The sequence below is a fragment of the Sinocyclocheilus anshuiensis genome, unplaced genomic scaffold (genome assembly GCF_001515605.1).
Source record: "Sinocyclocheilus anshuiensis isolate Anshui unplaced genomic scaffold, SAMN03320099.WGS_v1.1 scaffold1024, whole genome shotgun sequence".
NCBI lineage: Eukaryota > Metazoa > Chordata > Actinopteri > Cypriniformes > Cyprinidae > Sinocyclocheilus > Sinocyclocheilus anshuiensis.
The window spans coordinates 64,396-89,821 of NW_015552843.1; the positions used below are offsets into that span (position 1 = coordinate 64,396).

Here is a 25,426-nt window from a genome sequence, read left to right on the forward strand (position 1 = left end):
ACAGTGGCATCCTGGATGTATTAAGCCCATTTGTGGCCTAAATCACTCTATCAACAGGGACCCTTCATTCAGAAAATCCTCCATCCCAGGACACCAGCCACTCTGTTTGCCATAGCTTATCTCAGAAGTTATGAGAATAAATAGAAAGCTTTATGAGACCAAACAAAGATAGAACGAATCCTTCCCCCACTTAAGGCTCCCCATGTGGACTGTAATATCAAACAAAACAGTACAGTTTCCCACGGTCGTCACAGTCTGATTAGGTGAAAAAACACAGAATATTTTATTTTAATACACTCTCTTACAAATATGAGAGGTCAAATATCCTGTCTGGGAGAGTATTGAAAGAACAATTGTGCAGCACTTTAATTACGGTGTACACTCTTAAAAAATAAAGGTGCTTCAAAAGGTTCTTCAAGCGATGCCATAGAAGAACCATTTTTGGTTCCACAAAGAACCATTCAGTCAAAGGTTCTTTAAAGAACCATCTCTTTCTTACCTTTTTGTAATCTGAAGAACCATCTTTCGCCACAAAGAACCTTTTGTGAAACAGAAAGGTTCTTCAGATGTTAAAGGTTCTTTATGGAACCATTTAAACAAAAAGGTCCTTCTATGGCATCATGAAGCACCTTTATTTTTAGTGTCGACAAAAACGACACAATTGTTCACTCATGTGAGTCCGTTGGGCATCTTATCTTGGCACATGGATCAGAACTTTTTGTAAAGTGAATGTTTCAGGGTCTTGCATGCCATCTAGTTGATTTTATCCACTTTTAAAGGGATAGACCACCCAAAAATGAAAATTTGGGCATCAATTTACCCACCCTTGTGTTGTTCCAGAAGTATGACTAAAAAAAAAAGATATCTTGAAGAATGCTGTTAACATTTTAGGTTCCCATTAGGTTCCAACATTGACTTTTAGTGTAAGGACAAAAAATACAATGGTAGTCAATGGGAACCAACACATTCTTCTAAATATCAAAGCAATGCAACATGATAATGAGTAAATGAATTTGCCTATAGCTTTCAAAGAATGGTGGAAAAGCCCCACATTCAGAAGAAAGCCTGGCGGGTGCTTAATCTTCGGGCACGTATCGGCCTTCTGATGCCTGATGCCAATCACGGTCAGTGTTTTGCTCCTGACACGGGTTCTCGTGCCAATCGACAGGTCCCACATCATCTGATCCACAGCAACCCAGCCACCCTACACACCGCTGGAGCCTCGCCGTGTTCCTGCCACCTCTCTTCTCCTCTCCTCATCCCTCTACCTTTCTGCACCCTCCCTCCATCCACACCCGCGGCTCTCTTCTCCACCACTGCCCGGTGCTCTCTCACATTCCTCAGGTCTGCACACAGAGCCGCATTGTGTGTGTGTCTTACAGAGCACACAGTCAGGGCTCATTTCGGACACACACACATCCAACAGGGTGTGTGCACAGTATCCCTTCATAAAACTAATAGACATGCATTCATGTGTGCACACGACCACAAACGCACACACTGATTTTCATATGTGCACACTGTATACACACTCATCTGCATACACAGGATGTCTCACACCGAGGCTGAGATTCCAGTATCCGTATTCCTTCTTTTATGCTTCCACTTGCTTTTTGCAGTTTGATCTTTTAATCCCTTGAGCATTACAAATTTTCTCTCCTCCTCTGTTCCCACAGTGGGATAGATGATATGGTAGATGTTTTATTGTGATTGGATTGTGGAACAGTTATATAAAGGAATATAAATATAAATTGCCAACTACACTAGGGAAGACACAACAAAAATACTGATGGAGATTTTTTAAATAGTTTTAGCAACAAAATAAGTCCCCATTTAAAAGCAAGCCACTTTTCATTTAGATATTCAAAAGATCAGTTTTTCTTCAAAAGATGTGAAACATTTAACATTTAATATTTATTAAATAGTCATTTATTGTTATATTTTCAGCTTTCATTTTAATTTTATTTTACTTTAGTAACTTTTATGTGGTTTTTATTTTTTATTATTTTTTTTGTCTTTTTTTTTATTTCTATTTAGCTTTATTTTTTTTAATTGTTTTAGTTGTAGTAATTGTATTATGTCTGGAAATCGTAGTTTCAATTAATGAAAGTGATTGTTAATAGTTTTAGCTTTAGGTTTGGTTTTATTGTAGATTTAGTTTTACTTTTAACAATAGCAAAACTGCTTGTGAAACAAAGAGCTGCTGTTAAGTTACTGCTTTGGCAGAACAGGACATTTATTTGTACTGTAATAACAACTTCTCTGAAGCAGCTGGGACTCTACCAGAGAAATAATGTTTACATTTAGTCAGGTTGTGCCAAGTATTGAAGGCTAGCTGTTTGTTAGTTGATAAGCTTGATACAAGTTTAGTAAGTTGGAATTGTTGAATCAAAAAGACAATATGCTTTATGCTGCTGCTTATCTTATTCACAGTGAATTGTGGGACATCCATAATCAAGATGTGCAATACCACCAGTAACATCATTTTGGCATTAATAACCTCTTGCAAGAAAGGTTAAAGTATTATTGAAAATGCAAACTGCAAATATATCTGACACATCAGGTCTGATGATGTTCACATTATATGTATGAGCACCCATGGTTCTCAAACTCACGGACATTATTTTTCATGAGTTTTTAATGGTCATGTGCAACCTAGTGTGTCAAAATCTTTGAAACAATGAAAGTATTTTGGTTCTCCAAGTCTCTTTTCTGAGCAAAGGCCATTCTGATGCACTTTCATACAAAAGCATAGAGAGAAAGCCCACCACTTGCCAAGAAAGGGCAATGAGGGGAGGGGGTGGATGGGTTTGGATGGAATTGTTCTTGAGACGTTTTTTTTTACCCCCTCTTCTTTCCCAATGGGGTGGGCTGGGGGGCTGATTTGGCTCGTATTTCAGCGCTCGTGGGGGTCGGGGTTGGACTCACTTTTTGGGATAAACTAAGATTCATAAATGCGCCAGTGGACATAAAACCGCGGAGCTCTGACTGACGCGGTGGGTTCTGTTTGTGTGTGCCTGGCGTCGGATCCTCCCAAATACATCCACCTCCACTTTCACACTCCCCGCGAGCACAGAGCTGCCGCTCCGCCGGTTCTTCGGCGACTTTGACCCCTGAGGACCTGCATGACTAATCTTTAGACATGTTCAGATTAGTGGATTCACGGACTCTCCTGCTACTTGTAGCAACGCATTGCGTTTTGCTATCCCTTGTAAGATGTCAACAAGAAGATGACCGTAAGTTGGAGTTTTTCACATTGAAATTCAAAGTATTCTGCAAAAAATTGTACGGTGTTGCCATGGTGACATGAGAGGAAAGTTTGGAATGGATCAGTTTGGTTTGCGCGTTTCACCTCTGAACTGTGGAATGTCTTGGCTCATTTAAAAAAAAATATATAAGACCGCATGCTTGTCTTTTAGGTCTAAGTCTGCAGATATACAAAGTTTTATTGCAGTCTACGATGCAAACAAGCGACGCGACGCGAAAAAACGCAAAAGCTGTCTAAGCTGCATCGCGTTCCATTGATTGGAACATTCTGGTTTTCACTCGTCGTACAGACAGAATGACAGATGCTGAGGTTGCGCGACAGGTTAACGCGCTCAGACTCTTTTGAATTCAATTCAAGTTTATTTGTATAGCGCTTTTCACGATACAAATCGCTGCAAAGCAACCACAAAAGACTTGTGTGTATTAGATTTCTAAGTTAGCTAAAAGGTAAAGAACAAAACAGTTAAAGTAGCTACGTATTCATTGTGCATTAACGTTTCTAAACAACGGTTCAGCAACCACAAAAGTTAGAATACATGTTAATCAGTGCGCAAAACTGATGCTCGCCAAGTAACTTTCTCCTGAGGAGGTTACTATAGAAACAGTACGCTATTCGAGCACTTTGAGCTGGATAGGATCAGTATCATTACGGTATAGTGACAAAACATGTATCTTTCTCTCATTATTTATCACTTTAATATACATTTAATGTTTTAAAATAGTTGACTGATGGCTAATTGTGCTAGTAGCGAGTTGAGCGCCACCACAACATGTCTGACAGAAAAAAGCAAGCTTCCTAAGAGTCACTGATGTATTTCCTAGTTCGTTTAATGCAGGAAAAAGTTCCAAGATGACAAAACAAACTTCTAAGTTTTTGCTTTTAAGTTACCAGACAATTTTCCTTAAGTAGGCTATTTAAAGTGTTCCTTTTCCTAATGGGATACCTGTAGAAAATATTGATGATCTTTAGAGTTCTCAGAGGAACTTCTAAGCGAGTGTGGCGAACCGATGAACCCCAAATGATGCCTCAAGTTTAGTAAAGATAAGGGTTATGTGTAGCCATTTCAGCATTATAATGACTGATCTCCCAATATAGGCCATTAATACTACATCCAGTGTGAGCGCTGTTTCAAGATTAGGAGCAAAAGTTCCTACAAGGGTTCAAACGGTGCACCATTAGCACACGTGCAAAGGGGTTGGAAAGCAAAAAATATTTAGGGTTTAGTTCAGGGGATTTTACGTCGATTAGAAGGAGATTTGGGGAACTAGGTTTGGTGGGTGGATAGGGAGGGGGTCTGTGGAATGTTGTTTGAAATGCCAAAACATCAGACTGGCAACCTCAAAGAGGCACAAGCATCTTGGAAGAGTGTCATGTGTGATATTTGGTAAACTGTGAAGCCATAGAAGAATAATGTCCCAGATGATCTCCTTGTGTTCTCATTAAATTTCTCACTCCTCAATAAACAAGGAAATGTTAATCACGCTAATAATCCTAATAATCCCCATCCACTTGATTGGCTCTATGACTTTCTCTCCTCTCCACCTGTAGCTGGTGTGTGGTGAGCGCACTGGCGCTGCTGTCCTGTGGCTGCCGTTGCATCATCCAAGTGGATGCTGCACACTGGTGGTGGTTGAGGAGAGACCCCCCCACATGATTGTAAAGCGCTTTGGGTGTACAACGATACACAGTAAAGTGCTATATAAATGCATCATTCATTCATTCATTCATTCATTCATTCATTCACGCAGAACGCTTGCTTAGGCTGGCCTATATTTGCATCCAAGAAAAGTGGATTTTCCGTATTTACAGTTCAGAGTTAAACAGCTATAATTGCCGCATTCATGTGCACTAGGGCTATAAGCTCAATTCAAATGGCACTTTCATATGAATATCTGAAAAGCAAACACATCAAGGGGTTCTGTGTGTGTGAGGGCTGTCCTTTCCGACCCATGAGGGTGTGTTTGCCCTGGTGGTAAGTGAGACCATTAGATCCAGATGGAGCTTTCGAGAGGGTGTGTTTGCATAAGGCACCAGGCTGTCAATGCAGCCCTGTCTGTGTTTGAGAAAGCCCCATTCATGGCTAGTTTAGTAGATTTGGGGTTCAGTTACAAATACGCAGACTACAGGAGCCCACATTTTACACCAGGGTGTCAGATATGCATCCTGCAAATATTACTAGCTAGTGTTGTGGTGAATGTATAATCAAAATGTAACCAGATTCCAGCCACCAGGTGAAAAGAAATTAGAATTTTGTTTATGCATATAAATATATCCATATATATGTGGAATTTGGAATATCATAAATACTTAATGTATTTTATGAAATATATTAAATATAAAAAAAAAAATTATTAGGAGACCTGTACAGTTTGCTTTTTCTGGAAGAGGTTGATATTTTTATGTGGCTCACCTATCTCTTATCCCCATGCACTCCTTTCTGTCGCCCCCTTCTGGTGGCTGCAGAGGAAGACTTTGGCAGCTGCATCCAAGATGGCCAGCAGTATGCAGACCATGCAGTGTGGAAGCCAGAAGCATGCCGTGTCTGTGTGTGCGATGCAGGGGCAGTGCTATGTGACGAGGTCATCTGTGAGGACCTGAGAGACTGTGCCAATCCCATCATTCCACCTGGAGAGTGCTGTCCCATCTGCCCAGCTGACACTGACGAACCTATCGGTCCGCTCTCTGCTTATACACCTCTCTTTGCTTATCATACCTGTCCTGCTAGCTGTCTGCTCTGAGTTCTGTAACTATGACAAGTGTCACATACCACTAGACTACACTAGATGGTCATGTGATTGTGATTGTGTTCAGAACTCAAAGCAAACATTTAAAGGAAGGAAAGCAACACTTTTAAGTTTTACGTTTTCATTATAGTGCAAATTATGTTTTTCAGTTAAAGACTGTTATGGCTAAAATGTGTCCAAAATAAACCTTTTTTCTTTTCTTTTTCTTTTTTTTTATAGAAAGTGCACAATCTAGTTTGCTGTGAAATCCATTATTTTTAGACTAGATATTTAGTCACTATTTAAATAAAAAATAATTACGATTGTATAGTGGTCATAAGTTTTGAGCTAACTTATACATTAGTCCCATAATGTTTCATTCTGAAGATGATTTGACTTTTTAGGTAAAAGAATGTGTGTAGCATGTTATGTTATATTATATTATATTATATTATATTATACACTTTCAATGAGGGACATACATAATTCAAACAGTTATTCAATTTTTTACACAAAAAAGACACAATACATCTTTTGAAAGTGGACTCACCTTGGCCATAGACTGCTTTAGTTTGAAAAAGCTGAAAAACAAGACAATGAGTCTTTGAATGGGAGGTCATGGCACAACCTTATTCAAACACCTAATTAACAGAACATTTAGAAGTGTTCTTTCTACTTTTTTAATTCACTTCATGTTCAGTCAACCTTGACAGCTGATATTGTTCATTTTCAAAATGTTGTGTGCTGCTGCTGCACAGATACACACAATAATAAGATGAACATAGTTATCAAAATATGCAGAAATGTTTTTCCTGAACATTTTAATATATTGCTACTCACTGTAATCAGTTCATGGCACTGATACAGAATGAGTTTTCACTAAATATATATATATATATTTTGTTTTTAATTTGCTGAGCAGCACATAGCCTAATATTGCTTCTAATATAAAGCATAATGCACTATCATGTTTTAAACTGATCATGAGCTTGCACCTTCATATTCTGCCTTTAACAATTTAACCAAAGCAGATTGGGAAGAGAATGATGCTGTTTTGGTACACGGCCTTGTGGGGTGTCGCTGAGTTGGTCTTTTCAGCTATGTAGTTTCAGCAGGGAATAGCAGTTCATTAGTTCTGACAGAGTGTCTGACTAGTTTACCGTCCTCATTATGAGTCAGTATTAGCTGATTACTTCATTCACAGCCCGTTTTCCCCTGACCCTTTGGTGACCTCTAGTTTTTTTATGATGAGCCAGCAGTATTATTATGAATGTGTGATTCAGATGTTGTGACTCCAGACAGACTGTTATTCTGCAACACTGATTGATTTTGTATGTTTGCTAACTGATAGAATACATGTAAAACTACTTCCTCCTGTGCCTAACTGTCAATCTTTATCTTCCCTTCGTCCTGTGACATGATTCAACAGGGTCACTTGGTGCAAAGGTGAGACCTTGACTTATTTATCATGTCTTTATTTAAGAAATGGATAATATTCTTAAGGTTTAGATTGAATACTGAATAGAATGAATTATAGAAATTGTATAGTAAGTCTTAAATATGTTCTTTCTTACTCTACACAGGGACAGAAAGGAGAACCAGGCGATATTGCAGATGTAAGTCATTTCACGAGTAAACAGCTTTGGGATTTAGATTGATTTGACCAAATTTTGAAAACCAGAGTTGGAAAATAATATTTATTTGCTTGTTTCTGTAGGTTGTAGGACCAAGAGGACCTGCTGGCCCAATGGTGAGATGAATCAGAAACACTTTGGTAGTTGGTTTCTGAATAATTTGCCTCACATCATTGCATTTCTCAACTAGGGGGCTCTCTAGAACGTTTATTTGAGTTAAATTCTGTTGTCCCTTTCACATCAGAGACCTACAACTTTATTTTTTGATTATTTACATTTGTCTTTTTGTGATTTTAGGGACCTCCAGGAGAGCAGGGACCACGTGGCGAGAAAGGACCTAAGGGTGAGAAGGTAAGACATTTTGCCTTTTCAAACTTTTTTTTCTCAGACTTGTTAGGTAAAGTGATGTCAGATCTTATTAGCAGTTATCCGGGTACATTAAGGCGGCAGTGGACACACTCTGCAGGATGCTGTCATGTGAATATGCTCTGTTATTTTTCTCCCACCCTTTAGGGAAATCCCGGCCCAAGAGGGAGAGATGGCGAGCCTGGTACACCTGGAAACCCAGGACCCCCCGGACCACCAGGACCTAATGGTCCCCCTGGACTTGGAGGAGTATGTTTCTCCTCTCCTTTCATCTACTCACTAAATTTGTGTCTGCCACTCGCGGGGTTACTGTAAGTGTGTTTTTCTTTGTGTGTGCAGAACTTTGCTGCTCAGATGGCTGGTGGTTTTGATGAGAAGGCAGGAGGTGCTCAGATGGGTGTGATGCAGGGACCAATGGTGAGAAAAAACAGTGTTCACAGACATATCTATATGTATATTAAATACCTTTTAAAATTGTGTGAAATACATTTTTCTGTTTTAAACTTCAACCCATTTTGAAAGAATCTCTCATCAAGTCAATATTTTACAATACTCAATTTGGCTAATATGGATTTGTCAGAATAAGACAAATATTGATAGTTATTATAGTATATACAGTAGTTCTGTCATTCAGAAATGGTTATATGAAAAGTTTGTAAGGTCTTCCCCCTTGCAGAATGCTCTGGAATGACATTTAATTTCAAGCTGTAGTTTCATTTGTTTAATTTTAGTCTGCATGACAGATATTTTACATCCGTGTTGGCCAAGCATTTTTTAACATAACATAAAAAAGCAAAAACGACATGCATTAATTAATAAAAAAAATTAATTAATATAAAATGCTTTATAATTGTACTTTAAGAACTCCGAACACTGAATAAATCCAGTGCCAAAAAGGTTTTCTTTAAGTAAATGATTGAACTCTGCATCATACCAAATAATATCTCGAGAATGAAACGCTGTTACTTGTTTTCTGATCTTTAGTGCCCCCTACTGACTGATTTTGTCACAATAGCATTTTCAAATGCCACCTGTTCTCAAAAAGTTACAGTGATTCTTGGATTCTAAGCTTGTAACATAAACATATACTTACAATATATGGGGATACTAAAAATAAATCACACACAATGAAACAAATAATTCTTCTAATTAAACTTCAACTTGCTTTGAAATAATAGGAACTTGCTTAGATCTATAAATAATAGGAAATTACAACTGTCATGCTGTTTGAATTTATCTGGGTCAAAGTTGCCATGCTGTATTTCAATTTCATCTGTTTTATCTACAGGGTCCAATGGGTCCCCGTGGTCCTCCCGGCCCTTCTGGAGCACCTGTGAGTAAACACACATCATTCATAGTCATAATCATTTTATATTCCCAGTTAATTGAAAAATACAACATAATGCTGATTATATTCTCAGCTGAAGCTACCATTGATGAGACAGAAATGAGAAATATGTTAGCACCCACCAATGCCAACTCCTAATCTCACACTGTCATTTGTTTCCCTTCCAGGGCCCACAAGGTTTCCAGGGCAACCCTGGAGAGGCTGGTGAACCCGGCCCTGCTGTGAGTGTCCCAAACCTTGCCTACATGCACACATATATTATAAACATTTTATAAACCCACATATTACATGGCCCACACAGATGACACATTCAGATGCACATAGAGACAGCTTTACTAGGTCAGTAAAATCAATTTATAACACTTGTTGTACTATAGGGTCCTCTTGGACCCCGTGGCCCTTCTGGACCCCCTGGAAAACCCGGAAGTGATGTGAGTAGTTTTTGCCACTGGATTGATATTCAACCTTCTCCAAATGCTGAATGCTTGACAGATACTAACTACAATGTCTCTGCCTGCTCTTCTTCCAGGGTGAGGCTGGCAAACCTGGTAAGTCTGGCGAGCGTGGACCCCCAGGGCCTCAGGTAAACAACATACACAAATAAAGACCAGCATGCAACTGTTTCAGTCACTTGTTTGTATTCTGATAATGGTCATATAATCTAATATAATCAATTTGTTACAAAGATGCAACATAATTACTAAATATGTTTATTATTTATATGACAGGGAGCCCGTGGATTCCCCGGAACCCCTGGCCTTCCTGGCATCAAGGGACACAGAGTGAGTTTCAGCTGAAATTAATTGTTTTTCTGTATGTTTATTTCTGTAGATATACATGCATTTAATCTTTGAATGTGTTTGTAGGGACACCCAGGTCTTGATGGAGCTAAAGGAGAGGCCGGTGCTGCAGGTGCTAAGGTACAGCAACATAAAAACAGTCAGCCAAAACACCCAACTCTGACAGATGTAAAGTTCATCCCAACACACTGTCTATAATCATATCTGGCAGCATATAAGAAGAAACTGCAAAAAAGTTTAACAAGTCATCAGAATTCTAACATACATTTATCCAATTAATGTCATTGTATGGCATTATTGTTTTCAAAATCTGCTTTGGAACAATATATATTATTGAATTGAATTGAATTTCCAGTGGTATTTTAAATTAGAAAGATATTTTAAACTATAAATACTCCTATAAAAACACCAGACCTTTGACAAACAGACTATATAATAATGATATGCACTACCTGCTCATTTTCACCCAACTGTAGAAGTAAAGCTATGCAAAAGTCATCCTAGCAGACTGTCTATACTCGTATTTGACAAAAAAGCATACATTTCACAGGGCATCGAATTATAACAGACATATATCAAATATTTATGTAGTTGTACAGCATTATTGTCTGCAAATCTGCTTTGGAAAAATGTATATTAAATAATTTAGTTTAATTTAATTTCTACAGATAAATGTATGCTAAATGTAAACTATAAAGACTCCTATAAAGATACCAGAACCTTGATAAATATATAGTTACATGTATTACCAAATGCTAAATGTGCTAATTCATTTTAATTAGGTTCTGAGCAAATTGATTTGACCTAATATTATACAACTATCAGGTCTAATCAGTCTCCTTTCTCTTCTTTCAGGGTGAATCTGGTGCTAATGGTGAGAGCGGTGCTCCTGGACCAATGGTCAGTACCTAGAGTCAGAAATGGCCTGATGATTCCTTTAGCTGTAGTTTTCTGTCACTGAAATAGTGTGTCTAACCCTCTCCATCCTGTTTTCCTCTTTTTTTGTCTATCAGGGTCCACGTGGTCTGCCCGGTGAGAGAGGTCGTTCTGGACCTCCTGGTGCTGCTGTAAGTGAACACTCAGACAACTGGCCTAATAAAGAATACTGTATATGATCAAAATTGCAGCAGCAAGGGTGGCTTCAGACTGCAATGATCTACTTATATCTGTCCACAGGGTGCCCGTGGTAATGATGGTCTGCCTGGTCCTGCTGGTCCTCCTGTAAGTGCATTTCCTCACTTCCTCAAGTGCAGGAAATCTGTGTAATCTTAAATTATGGTTCCCATTCTACTTTGACTTGTGCTTATGCTGTTGCTAACTAATGGTAAACCCATATGGAATGCCTAGAGATATCAAGGTGGACAATTGTCGATATAATGCAAGATATATGTATTTAACTTAATCATAGCAAATACATTCATACAATATTTACTAAAAATATTTTGAAAGTGCACTTAAAAATATTAAAAAAATATTTTAAAATGAGATAATTTGCATCATCCATTTACAAATCACAGAATAAGATTATAGGGATGCATAAAGTGCATTAGGAAGTAAGCAAGCCTCTTTGATCATTTGTTGATGTTTCGATCCTCAGGGCCCTGTTGGTCCTGCTGGTGCTCCAGGTTTCCCAGGATCCCCTGGTGCTAAGGTAAAATACCAGTCATCTACAGCACTTCACTGTAAATTCTTAACCTATTCTCAATTTTAAGCATTTTTAATTTGCACAGATTAACATTATCCTTGGTAATGAGATGTGATGTTCACTCCTGTAGGGTGAAGCTGGTCCCACTGGAGCTCGTGGACCTGAGGGCGCACAAGGACCCCGTGGAGAGGCCGGTACACCTGGATCACCTGGACCCGCCGGTGCATCTGTGAGTAAAATTACAGATATTATGACAAGCAAAATATAATTTGATTTTCTTTATCGGTGTAAACAATATATACAGTATTTTGAAATTAAATGTTCACATTCTGCAGGGTAACCCTGGTACTGATGGTATTCCTGGTGCCAAAGGATCTGCTGTGAGTATATCCATATAATTTATCGTTCTCTTTCACTCATTTCTCTGTATATTTTAAAATAATTTTTAGTCTGGTCACACTGTTGCAGTGAATCTATTGTAAAAAATGTTCTCTTTTACAGGGTGCTTCTGGCATTGCTGGTGCCCCTGGTTTCCCAGGACCCCGTGGCCCACCAGGACCTCAGGGAGCTACTGGACCTCTTGGGCCTAAAGGACAATCTGTATGTAATCACGTGCTGAACTATTTAAAAAGCTTTTAGTGTCTCCCAGACATCGATTAATAATTTCATATTGATGAATTGCACAGGTTACTGATTATTCTGCCATTTGTGACCCTGGACCACAAAACCAGTCATAAGGGTCAATTTTTCAAAATTTAGATATATACATCATCCCGAAAGCTGAATAAATAAGATTTCCATTGATGTGTGGTTTGTTAGGATAGGCAATAGACAATATTTGGCCGAGATACAGCTATTTGAAATCTTGAGAATCTGAGGGTGCAAAAAAATCAAAATATTGAGAAAATCGCCTTTAAATTTGTCCAAATGAAGTTCTTAGCAATGCATATTACTAATCAAAAATGAAGTTTTAATATATTTACAGTAGGAAATGTACTAAATATCTTCATGGAACATGATCTTCACTTAATATCCTAATGATTTTTGGCATAAAAGAAAAATCAATAATTTTGACCCATACAATGTATTTTTGGCTATTGCTACTAATATACCCCAGCGACTTAAGACTGGTTTTGTGGTCCAGGGTCACATTTGAGGTTCACCATTGCACTAATTGAAAACACTCGTGTTTATACAGGGAGACCCTGGTATCCCAGGATTTAAAGGCGAGGCTGGACCCAAGGGAGAGCGTGTAAGTAACCAACATTATACTTATGATCAGTCGTCTGTTCTATTGTATCAATCACAATCATATGAAATGTTGTAGCAAACTAATCAGTCATATTTTTTCCTTATTACACAGGGTGTTGCAGGACCTCAGGGTGCCCCTGGGCCATCTGGAGAGGAAGGCAAGAGAGGACCAAGAGGAGAGCCTGGTTCTGCCGGACCTCTCGGACCTCCTGGAGAAAGAGTGTGTATATTATCTTCATTATTTTTACTAATTCACTGAATGATAAAGAACCACATTAATAAGCCCATATGTGTTGTTCTTCGCTAGGGAGCTCCAGGTAACCGTGGATTCCCTGGTCAGGATGGTCTATTAGGAGCAAAGGTTGGTGATTTAGACTCACAGTTGGTTACTCATCTAATCAACCCATGTATTTACTCTGTACTCAAATGTTCTGCACTATGCTAGGGCGCACCTGGTGATCGTGGTGTTCCTGGTGTGACCGGCCCGAAAGGAGGAACTGGAGATCCTGGTCGCACAGGCGAGCCTGGTCTTCCTGGAGCCAGAGTGAGTGATTGTGGTATTTCTGGGATTTACCTGAAAACTGATTATTCAGGGCAATTTAGATCATCATAACTGTAGATAACAGGCATTACAATCTAAAATCAGCGTTTATGATTGTTGATTTAAAGGCTCATAGCATTTTTCACCATTCATCTACTTCCTCTTCTAACAGGGTCTCACTGGGCGCCCTGGTGATGCTGGACCTCAAGGAAAAGTTGGACCATCTGTGAGTATTTATCAAATTTAAATCACTTTTATTTTTGCTTTAACAGTAAAGAGTTACAGCCTGCAAAAAGATATACTCTACTGTTCAAAAGTTTGGGCTCAGTAAGATTTTTTTTAAAGAAATTAATATTTTCATCCAGTGAGGATGCATTAAATTGATCAAAAATGTCAGTAAATACAATTTTAATGTTAAAATAGATTTCTATGTCAAATAAATGCCGGAAAAATAGTATAACAAATAAATGAGCACAAAATCAGCTTAGAATGCTTTCTGAAGGACCATGTGACTTTGAAGACTGGAGTAATGATGCTGAAAATTCAGTTTTACCATCACGGGAATAAATTACATTTTAACATAGAAAATAGTTATTTTTAACAGTAATTCACAATAAAACTGTTGTTACTGTATTTTTGATTAAATAATGCAGCCATGGTGAGCATAAGAGATTTCTTTCAAAAACATAAAAAAATACCTACCAACCCTAAACTTTTGAACAGTATATGTTATACTCAAAAAGAGACTCAGCATCTACTGGGTACAAATCATTTTGACATAATAAATGCTGCATCTCATCACAGTTCAGGGCAAACTTCAGTATTAAACATGTCTTTTTCATCATAGGGTGCCTCTGGTGAAGATGGACGCCCTGGTCCTCCTGGGCCTCTGGGAGCTCGTGGTCAGCCTGGAGTGATGGGATTCCCTGGACCTAAGGGAGCCAATGTGAGACCATTAGAGTATTTCGGCATTTCAACTACTAATGTTCATATTTAGGTCCACAAAATTGTTTGGGAAGTGTATGTGTTGTACCTCATTGGACTGTATCTCTCTCACAGGGTGAACCTGGAAAACCTGGAGAGAAAGGACTTGTTGGACACACTGGTCTTAGAGTAAGTCATGTTCCAATGTCCAGATTACTTGGCCTTGTACATCAGCAAGCATCAGATCTAACTAGAGTAAACGTAGCAACCATATATCAACACCTTGGAAACAACCCACAACACCTAGCAGAGTTTTTGTACAGACAAGCACCAAGAAAATGTAAAAATGTATTCTTTCTTTCTTTATTTTTTTCTTCTGTTAGGGTTTGCCTGGTAAAGATGGAGAGACTGGAGCTGCTGGTCCACCTGGCCCTGCTGTGAGTATTGCATCACGTTACTCACAATGGCTTATGACCTCAATTCTTTCAGTCAGTCAATAAATGACCATGGTCTGAAACACTTCCTTGAAGACTAAATCATGATTTCAATGTGCTTTTAGGGTCTAGCTGGTGAGAGAGGAGAGCAGGGTCAGCCTGGTCCATCTGGCTTCCAGGTACATTCAAATTAATATTCTACTATATTATTCAATTGTGAAAGAGAAAACTGAACTCTTTTTAAATTACCGAAGCCGAACAAGGAATCAGGACTCAAAGAGAAATTATTTATATAGTTACGTTTCATGGGATCAGGGTTTTCTAAGAATTACTCTGTTTCTGCACAGGGTCTTCCAGGACCTACTGGAGCTCCCGGAGAGCCTGGTAAACCTGGTGACCAGGTGAGGATCACTTAAGATATTTATTTTAATTCTCCATTTGTGCCTTTGAGATGTAATTAGTGACTTTAAGTATCCCAATTATGCTGAATTTCTCTTTATAGGGTGTTCCTGGAGAGGGTGGTGCTGCTGGTCCCACTGGACCAAGAGTGAGTTCCTAACTTTAATTAAGACGACTCCCAATTATTACTGGAAATCAACAGTAATGTGTCATTATACAAAAATAACTCTTGCCTGTGCTTCTCTTAGGGTGAACGTGGTTTCCCTGGTGAGAGAGGAGGAGCCGGCCCTCAGGGTCTCCAGGGACCAAGAGGACTTCCAGGAACTCCCGGTACTGATGGACCTAAGGTGAGATCACATCTGACTGAGATTATGCTCTACTATTCCATCTCAAATCTGTCCATTCTTCATTCTTAAATTTCTTAAATAGTCAAATGAATGAATACCTTATTGTTCAAAAGTTTGTGGTTGGTAAGTTTTTATAATGTTTTTGAAAGACGTCTCACCAAAACTGCATTTATTTGATCAGAAGTACAGTAAAAACAGCAGTATAGTGAAATATTATAATGTATTTTGACGTGTAATCTTTTTCTTTGTTGACAAAGCTTAATTTTTAGCAGCCATTACTCCAGTCTTCACTGTCACACAATCAGAAATCATTCTAAAATGCTGATTTGGTGTTCATTTCTTATTATTATTGATGTTGAACACTTGTGCTGCTTAATATTTTCTGTGGCAACTGTGATACATTTTTAAAGATTCTTTGATGAATAGAAAGTTCAGCATTTATTTGAAATAGATATTTTGTAACAATATAAAAGTCTTTACTGTCACTTTTGATCAATTTAATGCATCCTGCACTAATTACTTTAAAAATAATCTCTCAAACTCCCCTTCACATCTCTGCTTGATTTCCAACAGGGTGCAATTGGACCAGCTGGTGCTGCTGGAGCTCAGGGCCCTCCTGGTCTGCAGGGCATGCCTGGTGAGAGAGGAGTTGTTGGAATCCCTGGAGCTAAAGGTGACAGAGTAAGTGTCTTTAAAAACGGTACTCAGTGATTACATAATCCTAAATTCATGGTATTAATCTACTGAATGACTGAGTGTCTCATTTTATTAGGGTGACAGCGGAGAGAAAGGACCTGAAGGTGCTCCTGGCAAAGATGGTGCAAGAGTAAGTGCTATAAAGACAGCAGATGTAGGGAAATTGCTTGCTTTTTTTCTTGATTATCATAAGTAATGATGTTTCTGACATTTTTTCCACAGGGTTTAACTGGTCCAATTGGTCCACCTGGTCCTTCTGGTCCCAATGGCGCTAAGGTGAATGTTTCATCCAATGGTTGCATGCTAAAATGATTTGAGGAGACTATTTAATGATCTTGTTTAATTACTCTTTTTCTTTTCTCACAGGGTGAAACTGGTCCCATTGGCTCAATTGGTGCTCCTGGTGCTCGTGGTGCCCCTGTAAGCAAAACATTCATTCAACTAGACAGCAAACAGAAGAAAGAATGGAGTTTGTGGTTTTGTCATCAGTTTTAAAGGTTATCTTTAGACTACTTCTTATTCATTATTCTTTCATCATCCTGTTAGGGCGATCGTGGTGAGATTGGTGCACCCGGACCTGCTGGCTTTGCTGGACCACCTGTAAGTAGAAACACAGTTACAAAAAGCCTCCATTTTACTGCAGTGATAACATTATAAAAGATCTTTTCTGACTCAAAAATAAAAATGTCTTTCAATAAGGCAACATTGCTATAATGGCTTAGCAATTCTGTAGACAGAAGACTAAATTGAACTTAAAAAAGCAGTAAAAGACAACCAGTCGATAATATCGTGAATGTAAAGGGGTATTCTACCATACAGTTATGGGAACTAACACCATTATACATTAGGTATTAATTTTTTGAATGGAATATTTTTATAAGTGAAATACTGTATCTCAGGATTTTGGCATTTTAAAGAGCGTCAATAAAATGATTAGCAAAACATTGTGTCAATTAATGTGATCATTTTCACGAATACTGTAAACCTAGTAGATATGATACATAACTCAGTACTCTATAGTTAGACTTTTAAAAAATGTACAATTCTCTGTTGCTACAATGTAAAAATTATGTGGTGAAATAATAGTTTAGGGTGTGTCTTTAGTATTAAACTTGAAATGATCTTGAAGCATTTAGTCATAAGGAACCTCTGATTACAACCTTTCGTCACTGTCACTCTTTAGGGTGCTGATGGCCAGCCTGGAATTAAGGGAGAGCAGGGTGAGTCAGGACAGAAAGGTGAGGCTGGATCCCTTGGACCCCAAGGGCCATCAGGAGCACCCGGCCCAGTGGTAAGTGTTTCTGCCTCACTACCTATTGATACTTTAATGCATTTTGTGAATCAGTTTTACACTGATGTGGTTAAAAGAGGCAACTTAGTTTTGGTTATTGCCACTTGACATCTTTAAAGTCTTTGCTATTGTCTACATAAATTAAGAGTTTAGCATCATGCATCAACTTTGTGCTGTATCTGCGTGGATTAAATGATTATATTTGGCTCATCGGTTTTCACTGCTTGATTTCAGGGCCCAACTGGTGTTACGGGACCTAAGGGAGCACGTGGAGCCCAAGGAGCCCCTGTGAGTTACTTAATAAGTCAATTAGTCACAAGTAATCATTTTCAATTAATTTTTAAGTATTTACCAGTTACTTTGACAGTAAAGATATTTGACCGTTATTGTTTCTTAATAATAATATATTTCCCCTTTGTAGGGTGCCACTGGTTTCCCAGGTGCTGCCGGAAGAGTTGGATCACCTGGCCCCAATGTAAGCCCCTCAATATCACAGACACATCTCTGCAGTTCCTCCATATTTTACTCAAACTGATTGACTGTATTATCATAAACTTATCCTAATCTGAAACTTTTTTTAAATGATTCTTCCTAGGGTAACCCTGGTCCTGCTGGCCCTGCAGGTGCTGCTGGTAAAGATGGTCCTAAGGGAGTTCGTGGTGATGCCGGTCCCCCAGGCAGAGCAGGAGATGCTGGACTGCGTGGACCTTCTGGTGCTCCTGGAGAGAAGGGAGAGCCTGGAGAGGATGGTCCTCCTGTACGGCTCAGATTCATTCATACATACTTACTTTAGCATTGAAGGCACAGGTGTATTCTGTACAGGTTTATTGTTTCTGTACTGTATTCTTAACATTTCTTCTCTCAATATTTCCTGTGTAGGGTCCTGATGGTCCTTCCGGCCCTGCTGGTCTTGCTGGTCAGCGTGGTATTGTTGGTTTGCCTGGTCAGCGTGGTGAAAGAGGTTTCCCAGGACTTCCAGGACCCTCTGTAAGCAAACGAACCCACCAGCAACATCATTTCTATATGAAAACATCTCATGCCTTCAAACATTCAAACATTCATGCCTTCATAAATTCAAACACTGTTTAAATTCACATTAAAATACAGCATAGATTTTTGTATTTTATTTATCTGATGAACAAAGTGATTAATATTACGTATTCATATTAAAAATGGCTCTTTTAGGGAGCCACTTACATATTTTTTTATCTCACATATATCTAAATATTTTATCTTAAAATGAATTTTATATTATTACGCAATGATATCTTTTGCCCAGAAAATCTGATACTGATGCACTGTCCCTAATCTGACAATAACCTGCTGAAAATGATTTGTATCACAGGGTGAGCCTGGCAAACAGGGAGCTTCTGGCTCTTCTGGTGACCGTGGACCCCCTGGCCCTGTTGGACCTCCTGGATTGACTGGACCTGCTGGAGAGACTGGACGTGAGGTAAAGATCACATATATGCATAACATGTAAAAAAAAAAAACAGTACCAAATGAGGCAAAACTAGACTGCAAATATCTAACTCACAAAGATACAGATCTGAAGTCAGTGAACACTTTACTGAACATTTTCTTCCTATATGTATTATACAACCATATCAAGACCAGATCTCACTCATCCATTCTGTTTGTCCTCAGGGTAATCCTGGATCTGATGGTCCACCTGGTAGAGATGGTGCTTCTGGTGTGAAGGTAAGGACAAACAAACTCATATAATTTCCTTTTGTTGTCCTCTGGTCATTGTAAATAAAAAAAAACAGTCCAGCTTAACCAGACAATCTTAATTCCATACAAGTAAACAATATATTACTATTTGTCACATACACTGAGGTCCAAATATCTGAGACCTCTAGTGAAATTACTTTTGGATTACTATTTTGAAATTACTTCTGTTTTAATTATTTTGTATTATCAACATAATTTTACTAAAAAAGAAATCATGAATTTCCGAATGACTTACATAATTTGGTTATGTTAAATATTTCTTATTCTTTTTACGTAATTTCTCTGTTTAAAATTTTGGACTAAAATGTTGGTTAGTCCATGCACAGATGAATTTCCAACCAGCTGTAATGTAGAATGTGTTTTACTTGTTCTTTTCTAGGGTGAGCGTGGTAACACTGGCCCAGTCGGTGCTCCTGGAGCTCCTGGTGCACCTGGTGCTTCTGGTCCCGTTGGTCCAATTGGCAAACAGGGAGACAGAGGAGAGAATGTAAGTTCATCAACTTCAGAAATCTAATTTTCAACAGTATAAAGATTATATCTTCTGCATACTAAAATGCACGACTTCAATGTACTACATCTACGGATATGAATTTTGTGGTCTGCTTTGACGCCATAATTACAATCAACAATAAGCAGAACTGTTACATAAAACACATTAGTGTTACACCATTAAGACCAGATCTAACATTAACATTTCTCCCCCCAAAAATTCACCTGTAAGATAATAAGCAAGACTATCCTTATGAAAATCAAAAGCCCAGAGCTAAAGAGTTTTAGCCGTGTTGACCACTTATATTACATGAAGTATTTTTTTTATTATGTACCATCTTCTTTCCTTTCTAAAGGGCCCACAAGGACCTGCTGGATCACCTGGACCCGCTGGAGCTAGAGGCATGGTTGTAAGTACATTTTTTAAAGTGTGTGAAACAAAACAGAACACTGAAAACACACATCAGGCTTGAAAACTCTTAGCCAGAGTAGCCAGTATCAAAATATATTACACATACAATATATGGCTATGAAGAAAATCCAGTAAATTGACCAGATGACTTCAGAGGGGTTTCTTACACCTAAACGCCATTTAGTTATAATGCAAAAATTTCCCTTGATGTGGTAACATCTTATTTAACTGGTTTATTTTTTAATAATATTTGTAAGTTAAAAATAAAATCAGGTCATTTTTGTGGCTTTACTGTACTTTACTTTATAGCTGCTCACAGGTTGATGGACTTTTTCCATTTCTCTGTATCAGGGACCCCAAGGACCTCGTGGTGATAAGGGTGAGGCAGGAGAAGCTGGAGAAAGAGGTCAGAAGGGACACAGAGGATTCACCGGTCTGCAGGGTCTGCCTGGACCTCCTGTGAGTCTCTTTTACAAGTCTTAGTTTTTATAAACAATTTACAGTGGTAATGTAGAGATATTAGATATGCTAACATTTCTGTTGTGTCTCCTCAAAAAAGGGTGCTTCTGGAGACCAGGGTGCTGCTGGATCTGCTGGACCGAGTGGCGCTAAAGTGAGTGTGGTTCTCAGCTAGTTAAATTGAGACAATATACAGTTTAGAAACTTCCTTTAATGCTCAGATGGATTTCTAATGTTCTGTTTAACTCCTATTACTTGCAATAGGGACCTGCAGGACCTGTTGGACCAGCTGGTAAGGATGGTTCTAATGGTCAGCCTGGACCTATTGGACCACCTGGACCTCGTGGACGCTCTGGAGAGGCTGGCCCAAGTGTGAGTGCACATAAAACCTGACATATTCACTGACATCAGGTCTATCGACATGAAAAGAACATTTCTGATTCATTTTGTCTTCCTATCTGCTCTCATTAGGGTCCACCTGGTAACCCTGGACCCCCTGGCCCTCCTGGTCCCCCTGGCCCTGGCATTGACATGTCTGCCTTCGCTGGGTTGTCTCAGCCCGAGAAGGGACCCGATCCTCTGCGTTACATGCGTGCCGACGAGGCCTCCAGCTCTCTTAGACAACATGATGTGGAGGTGGACGCCACACTGAAATCAATCAACAGCCAGATCGAGGACATCCGCAGCCCAGATGGCTCTCGCAAGAACCCTGCGCACTCCTGCCGAGACCTGAAACTCTGCCACCCTGAATGGAAGAGCGGTGAGAGATTCAGAGACAATCTAACATTAGAAAATGTTCAGTCAAGCACACTTGTGTGTATGATACTCGCTATTACTCACTTAAACGTGTTTGGTCCCTATCCACAGGTGACTATTGGGTGGATCCTAACCTTGGTTGCGCTGCTGATGCCATCAAAGTTTTCTGCAACATGGAGACCGGAGAGACCTGTGTGAAGCCCAGCACTCCCAAAATCCCACGCAAGAACTGGTGGAGCAGCAAGAGCAAGGCGCAGAAGCACGTGTGGTTTGGAGAGAGTATGAACGGTGGATTCCACGTGAGTATTATCCTTACATTTTGGAGATGTGCACTTTAAATTTTAGTAAAATGACCACAAGCACAACAAACCTCAAAGCAAATCATAAAAAAGTTTTGAAAGGTTGACAGTACCATAAAAGGTACATCTGGAAGTGATTACGAACAGCTGTTTTATTCCCAGCCAGAGTGCCTGTAAATTCCCACAGCTGGTTTAGGGAGCTGTTCACGGTTCTGAATTTCTGTTGGTCTATGGTGCTGAAAATATTTGTAACATCCAATCGTAAACCAGCAGGGGACAAGGAGCTCTGCTGAAATACTCTTTCCTTCCCCTTGTGTCACTATCTTGTCTTACATTTAATCAGCTCTTGTTTTCTTTCAGTAATATTAATGACCATATTTTAAAGATATTAAAAGACATGTTCTCTTTCTCTAACAGTTCAGCTATGCTGATAGCAGCCAGACTCCTAGTACTACCAGCATCCAGATGAACTTCCTGAGACTGCTGTCTACTGAGGCCACTCAGACCATCACCTACCACTGCAAGAACAGCGTTGCTTACATGGACCAAGCCACAGGCAACCTGAAGAAGGCCGTTCTGCTGCAGGGCTCCAATGATGTGGAGATCAGAGCAGAGGGCAACAGCCGCTTTACATATGGAGTACTTGAGGATGGCTGCAAGGTGAGTCACACAATAAAATAACATTTTCGAACATACTGGCTATAGTTATAAAATGAATGAACTGAAAATGAATTTAAAATAATTGAATTACTAATATAAATTACATTTAAATACACTACCAATCAAAAGTTTGGGGTCAATACACATTTTTTTTTAATAAAATAAATAAATTTATTCAGCAAGGATACATCAAAGTGATCAAAAGTGACAGTAAATACATTAATAATTTTATAAAACATTTATTTTTTTAAATAAATGCTGTTCTTTTGAAATTATTATTCATCAATAAGACAATCATAAAAAAAAAGATTATTATTAAGTCAATAATGAAAAATAGTATGGTTTCCACAAAAATATAAAACACCACAGCTAATGTCAACTTTGATAATATGATAATGTTTCTTGAGCACCAAAATAAGCATATTAGAATGATTTCCGAAGGATCATGTGACATTTAAGGCTGAAGTAATGACCGCTGAAAATTCAGCTTTGCTATCACAGGAATAAATGACATTTGGAATAATATTGCCCAATATTTTCAGTGTTTTTTGTCAAATAACTGCAGCCTTGGTGAGCATTAAGAGACTTCTTTTAAAAACATTACAAATCTTACCGACCCCAAATAAACTAATTAAATATTTACTCATATACTGTATACACTTATTTTTATTTTATCTATATTTCTTTTTTTATATACATATCCACTTACATGGCTTTTTTGCTGTCTTACAGAAGCACACAGGTCAGTGGGCCAAGACTGTGATTGAGTACAAAACTCAGAAGACATCCAGGCTGCCCATCGTGGATATTGCTCCCATGGACATCGGAGGAGCAGATCAGGAGTTTGGAGTGGACATTGGTGCAGTCTGCTTCTTGTAAAAAAATAAAACATGTGGATTATGAAATAAGACATGGAAAAATACCAATGACGAGCAATAACTGTGAGGATTCAATACACTCTCCAAGTAACGAAATATGGAAGAAAAGAAAAGAATTCTGAAAATTGACAAAGTTTTTTTTCTCTAAAACACAAAAAGTCGTGCTGTCCACGTTTAGTGTGCAGGAAAACCAGCGCTAAATGGGATTGCCCCAAATAGTCTCTCCCTCTGAAATCCAGCCATGTTTCCCACAAGCCCTCAGTGCAGCGCCTCCTCCTGCCGGGAGCCAAGAGGGGGACAGAATGAGCGAGCGCAACCAAAAGATTCAGAGATTCAAAGAAAGACAGAAACATGGCTTGATGTCATCACATCCTGCAGGGGGTGGGTGGTTGGGTGATGCTGTACAGCGTCATGGCTGGATACCACAGTAGTTCCTCCCACTAAAGAAGAAAGAAGGCCATGCCCAGTCCCACTTCACCCTTCCCTCTGCCTCTTGACTGTGACTCAGAAGAAAACATCACATTATGCAAGATTTTGTGAAATGTTAAACCTGAGGAGGGAATAAGTTAATATTTACTGTGTATAGTAACAAAAAAATCTTGATTCAGTCTGTACTGAAGCAGCCAGATATATATTTTCACAATTATATGTGTTTGTGTGTGTGAGCATGTGCCTATACACACCGACAATATTTTGGGGAAAGTGCAGTTCCATTTCTTTTTTTTGTTTGTTTTGTTTTTTGTGTAAATCTTTTTTTCCCCCCCATGATTGCCCAAACTAGGACGTTTTGGTCCCTTAACATAACAGCAGAAAAAGAAAAAAATCTAATAAATTTGGAAACCATTTCTATTTTTTGTTTATTTGCATGATCTTCATTTTTCAAGAAAAGCTACCTCACACAGGAAAAAGTTAAAATCTGGATGTGAACGAAAGCAGCTTGGGGTTCGAGAAGCGTCAGGAAGACCCCCCGGCACGGCTCGTCCATCTTCAGAAGGTGCTATTAGTATTGATCTATCAGTCAGTATTCCCCACAATTCCCAGACCATCCCACTCCCTAACTAGCCTCATTCAACACACACAGCCTGCTCAGAGTATTCGGAACTATGCGGGATGATCAAAAGACAGGGACTCTTTTGGCAATGCCGGAATTTTGCTCCCAAAGGATCGCCGTATCACTGAACAGGATGTGTGTGTGTGAGGGTGTGTATATTTTTGTTATAATTAATATTATTATGATCTTGGTCTTTTTTTGTTTGTTCTCTCTTTTTGGTTCTGGTTTTGTTACGATTTTAATTAATGTAAATTGAAAATAAAGGAAAAAACAAGGAATTATGAAGTCAGATTTTAATTGTGTTTTTAATCATCATGAGCACAAAAGGTTAAATGTTTGGATTTGGCATAGGTGTATGAAATTAGTATTGCTTGTATGTATGTGTGTGTACTGTATGATTGTGAATTTTCTAAAAAAAAGGTTATCAGACATAAAGGCTTGTATAACATGCTTCCTTAGCCTTCAAATAACCTTCTAAATATAAAACAGAATAAAAAAAAGGAGCTCCAACCACAATAACAACAGACATTTGGACCCTTAAAGCTTTTAGAAAATGAACAATATTGTAAGGTATATATATATATATATATATATATATATATATATGAATGTAAATTTTAGGGTTTTTCTTTTTTTAAATAAAATTATGTATGACTCAGTATGTTTCAGGAACTTAAATTCTGAAAGAAGCACTGAACAGTTAATTGGCAGGATAACTGTTTTAGGTTTGACTTTAGAGACAGTTTATACTTTGGTCAGTTTTCCACAAAGCTAAATGATTGGCAGATTAGAGGAATAGCTACAAAACTGTAGACTCCTTGTGTGGCCATTCACAAGGCACAAAAAATCTGTATTTTGAGGATGCAGCTGTCTCACAATCAGCATGTCAGTCAGTAAAACTAATCACATTTCCAGAGACATTCTCACTGAAATCATTACCATAATCATTGTGAATCTTAAAAAATAGCTTTAAAGTCTAAAGAGCATGTAAGAGATCAAATGAAAGAAACATACTAGGGAA

General features: G+C 38.6%; 1 protein-coding gene across 3 annotated transcripts; it reads left to right on the forward strand.

The window, feature by feature from the left end:
* The first annotated feature begins 2,975 nt into the window (after window positions 1–2,975).
* Window positions 2,976–23,360, forward strand: LOC107668081 (collagen alpha-1(II) chain-like). Of its 3 annotated transcripts, none has more exons than XM_016459852.1 (54): window positions 2,976–3,236; window positions 5,732–5,941; window positions 7,421–7,437; window positions 7,575–7,607; window positions 7,709–7,741; window positions 7,923–7,976; window positions 8,139–8,240; window positions 8,331–8,408; window positions 9,280–9,324; window positions 9,507–9,560; window positions 9,717–9,770; window positions 9,869–9,922; window positions 10,068–10,121; window positions 10,206–10,259; window positions 10,995–11,039; window positions 11,153–11,206; window positions 11,316–11,360; window positions 11,737–11,790; window positions 11,915–12,013; window positions 12,120–12,164; window positions 12,286–12,384; window positions 12,983–13,036; window positions 13,148–13,255; window positions 13,343–13,396; window positions 13,481–13,579; window positions 13,749–13,802; window positions 14,424–14,522; window positions 14,636–14,689; window positions 14,884–14,937; window positions 15,060–15,113; window positions 15,282–15,335; window positions 15,437–15,481; window positions 15,582–15,680; window positions 16,254–16,361; window positions 16,453–16,506; window positions 16,599–16,652; window positions 16,743–16,796; window positions 16,923–16,976; window positions 17,560–17,667; window positions 17,902–17,955; window positions 18,089–18,142; window positions 18,263–18,424; window positions 18,547–18,654; window positions 19,013–19,120; window positions 19,315–19,368; window positions 19,781–19,888; window positions 20,247–20,300; window positions 20,654–20,761; window positions 20,862–20,915; window positions 21,026–21,133; window positions 21,233–21,521; window positions 21,629–21,816; window positions 22,234–22,476; window positions 23,209–23,360. In XM_016459852.1, exons 1-54 carry the CDS (start codon window positions 3,143–3,145, stop codon window positions 23,353–23,355), a joined length of 4,476 nt encoding a protein of 1,491 aa, XP_016315338.1. In that variant the 5' UTR covers window positions 2,976–3,142; the 3' UTR covers window positions 23,356–23,360. The 3 variants fall into 3 exon arrangements, with proteins under 3 accessions (XP_016315338.1, XP_016315339.1, XP_016315340.1); XM_016459853.1 differs by having other exon boundaries at window positions 5,828–5,941; XM_016459854.1 differs by lacking the exon at window positions 5,732–5,941.
* Window positions 23,361–25,426: the final 2,066 nt, after the last annotated feature.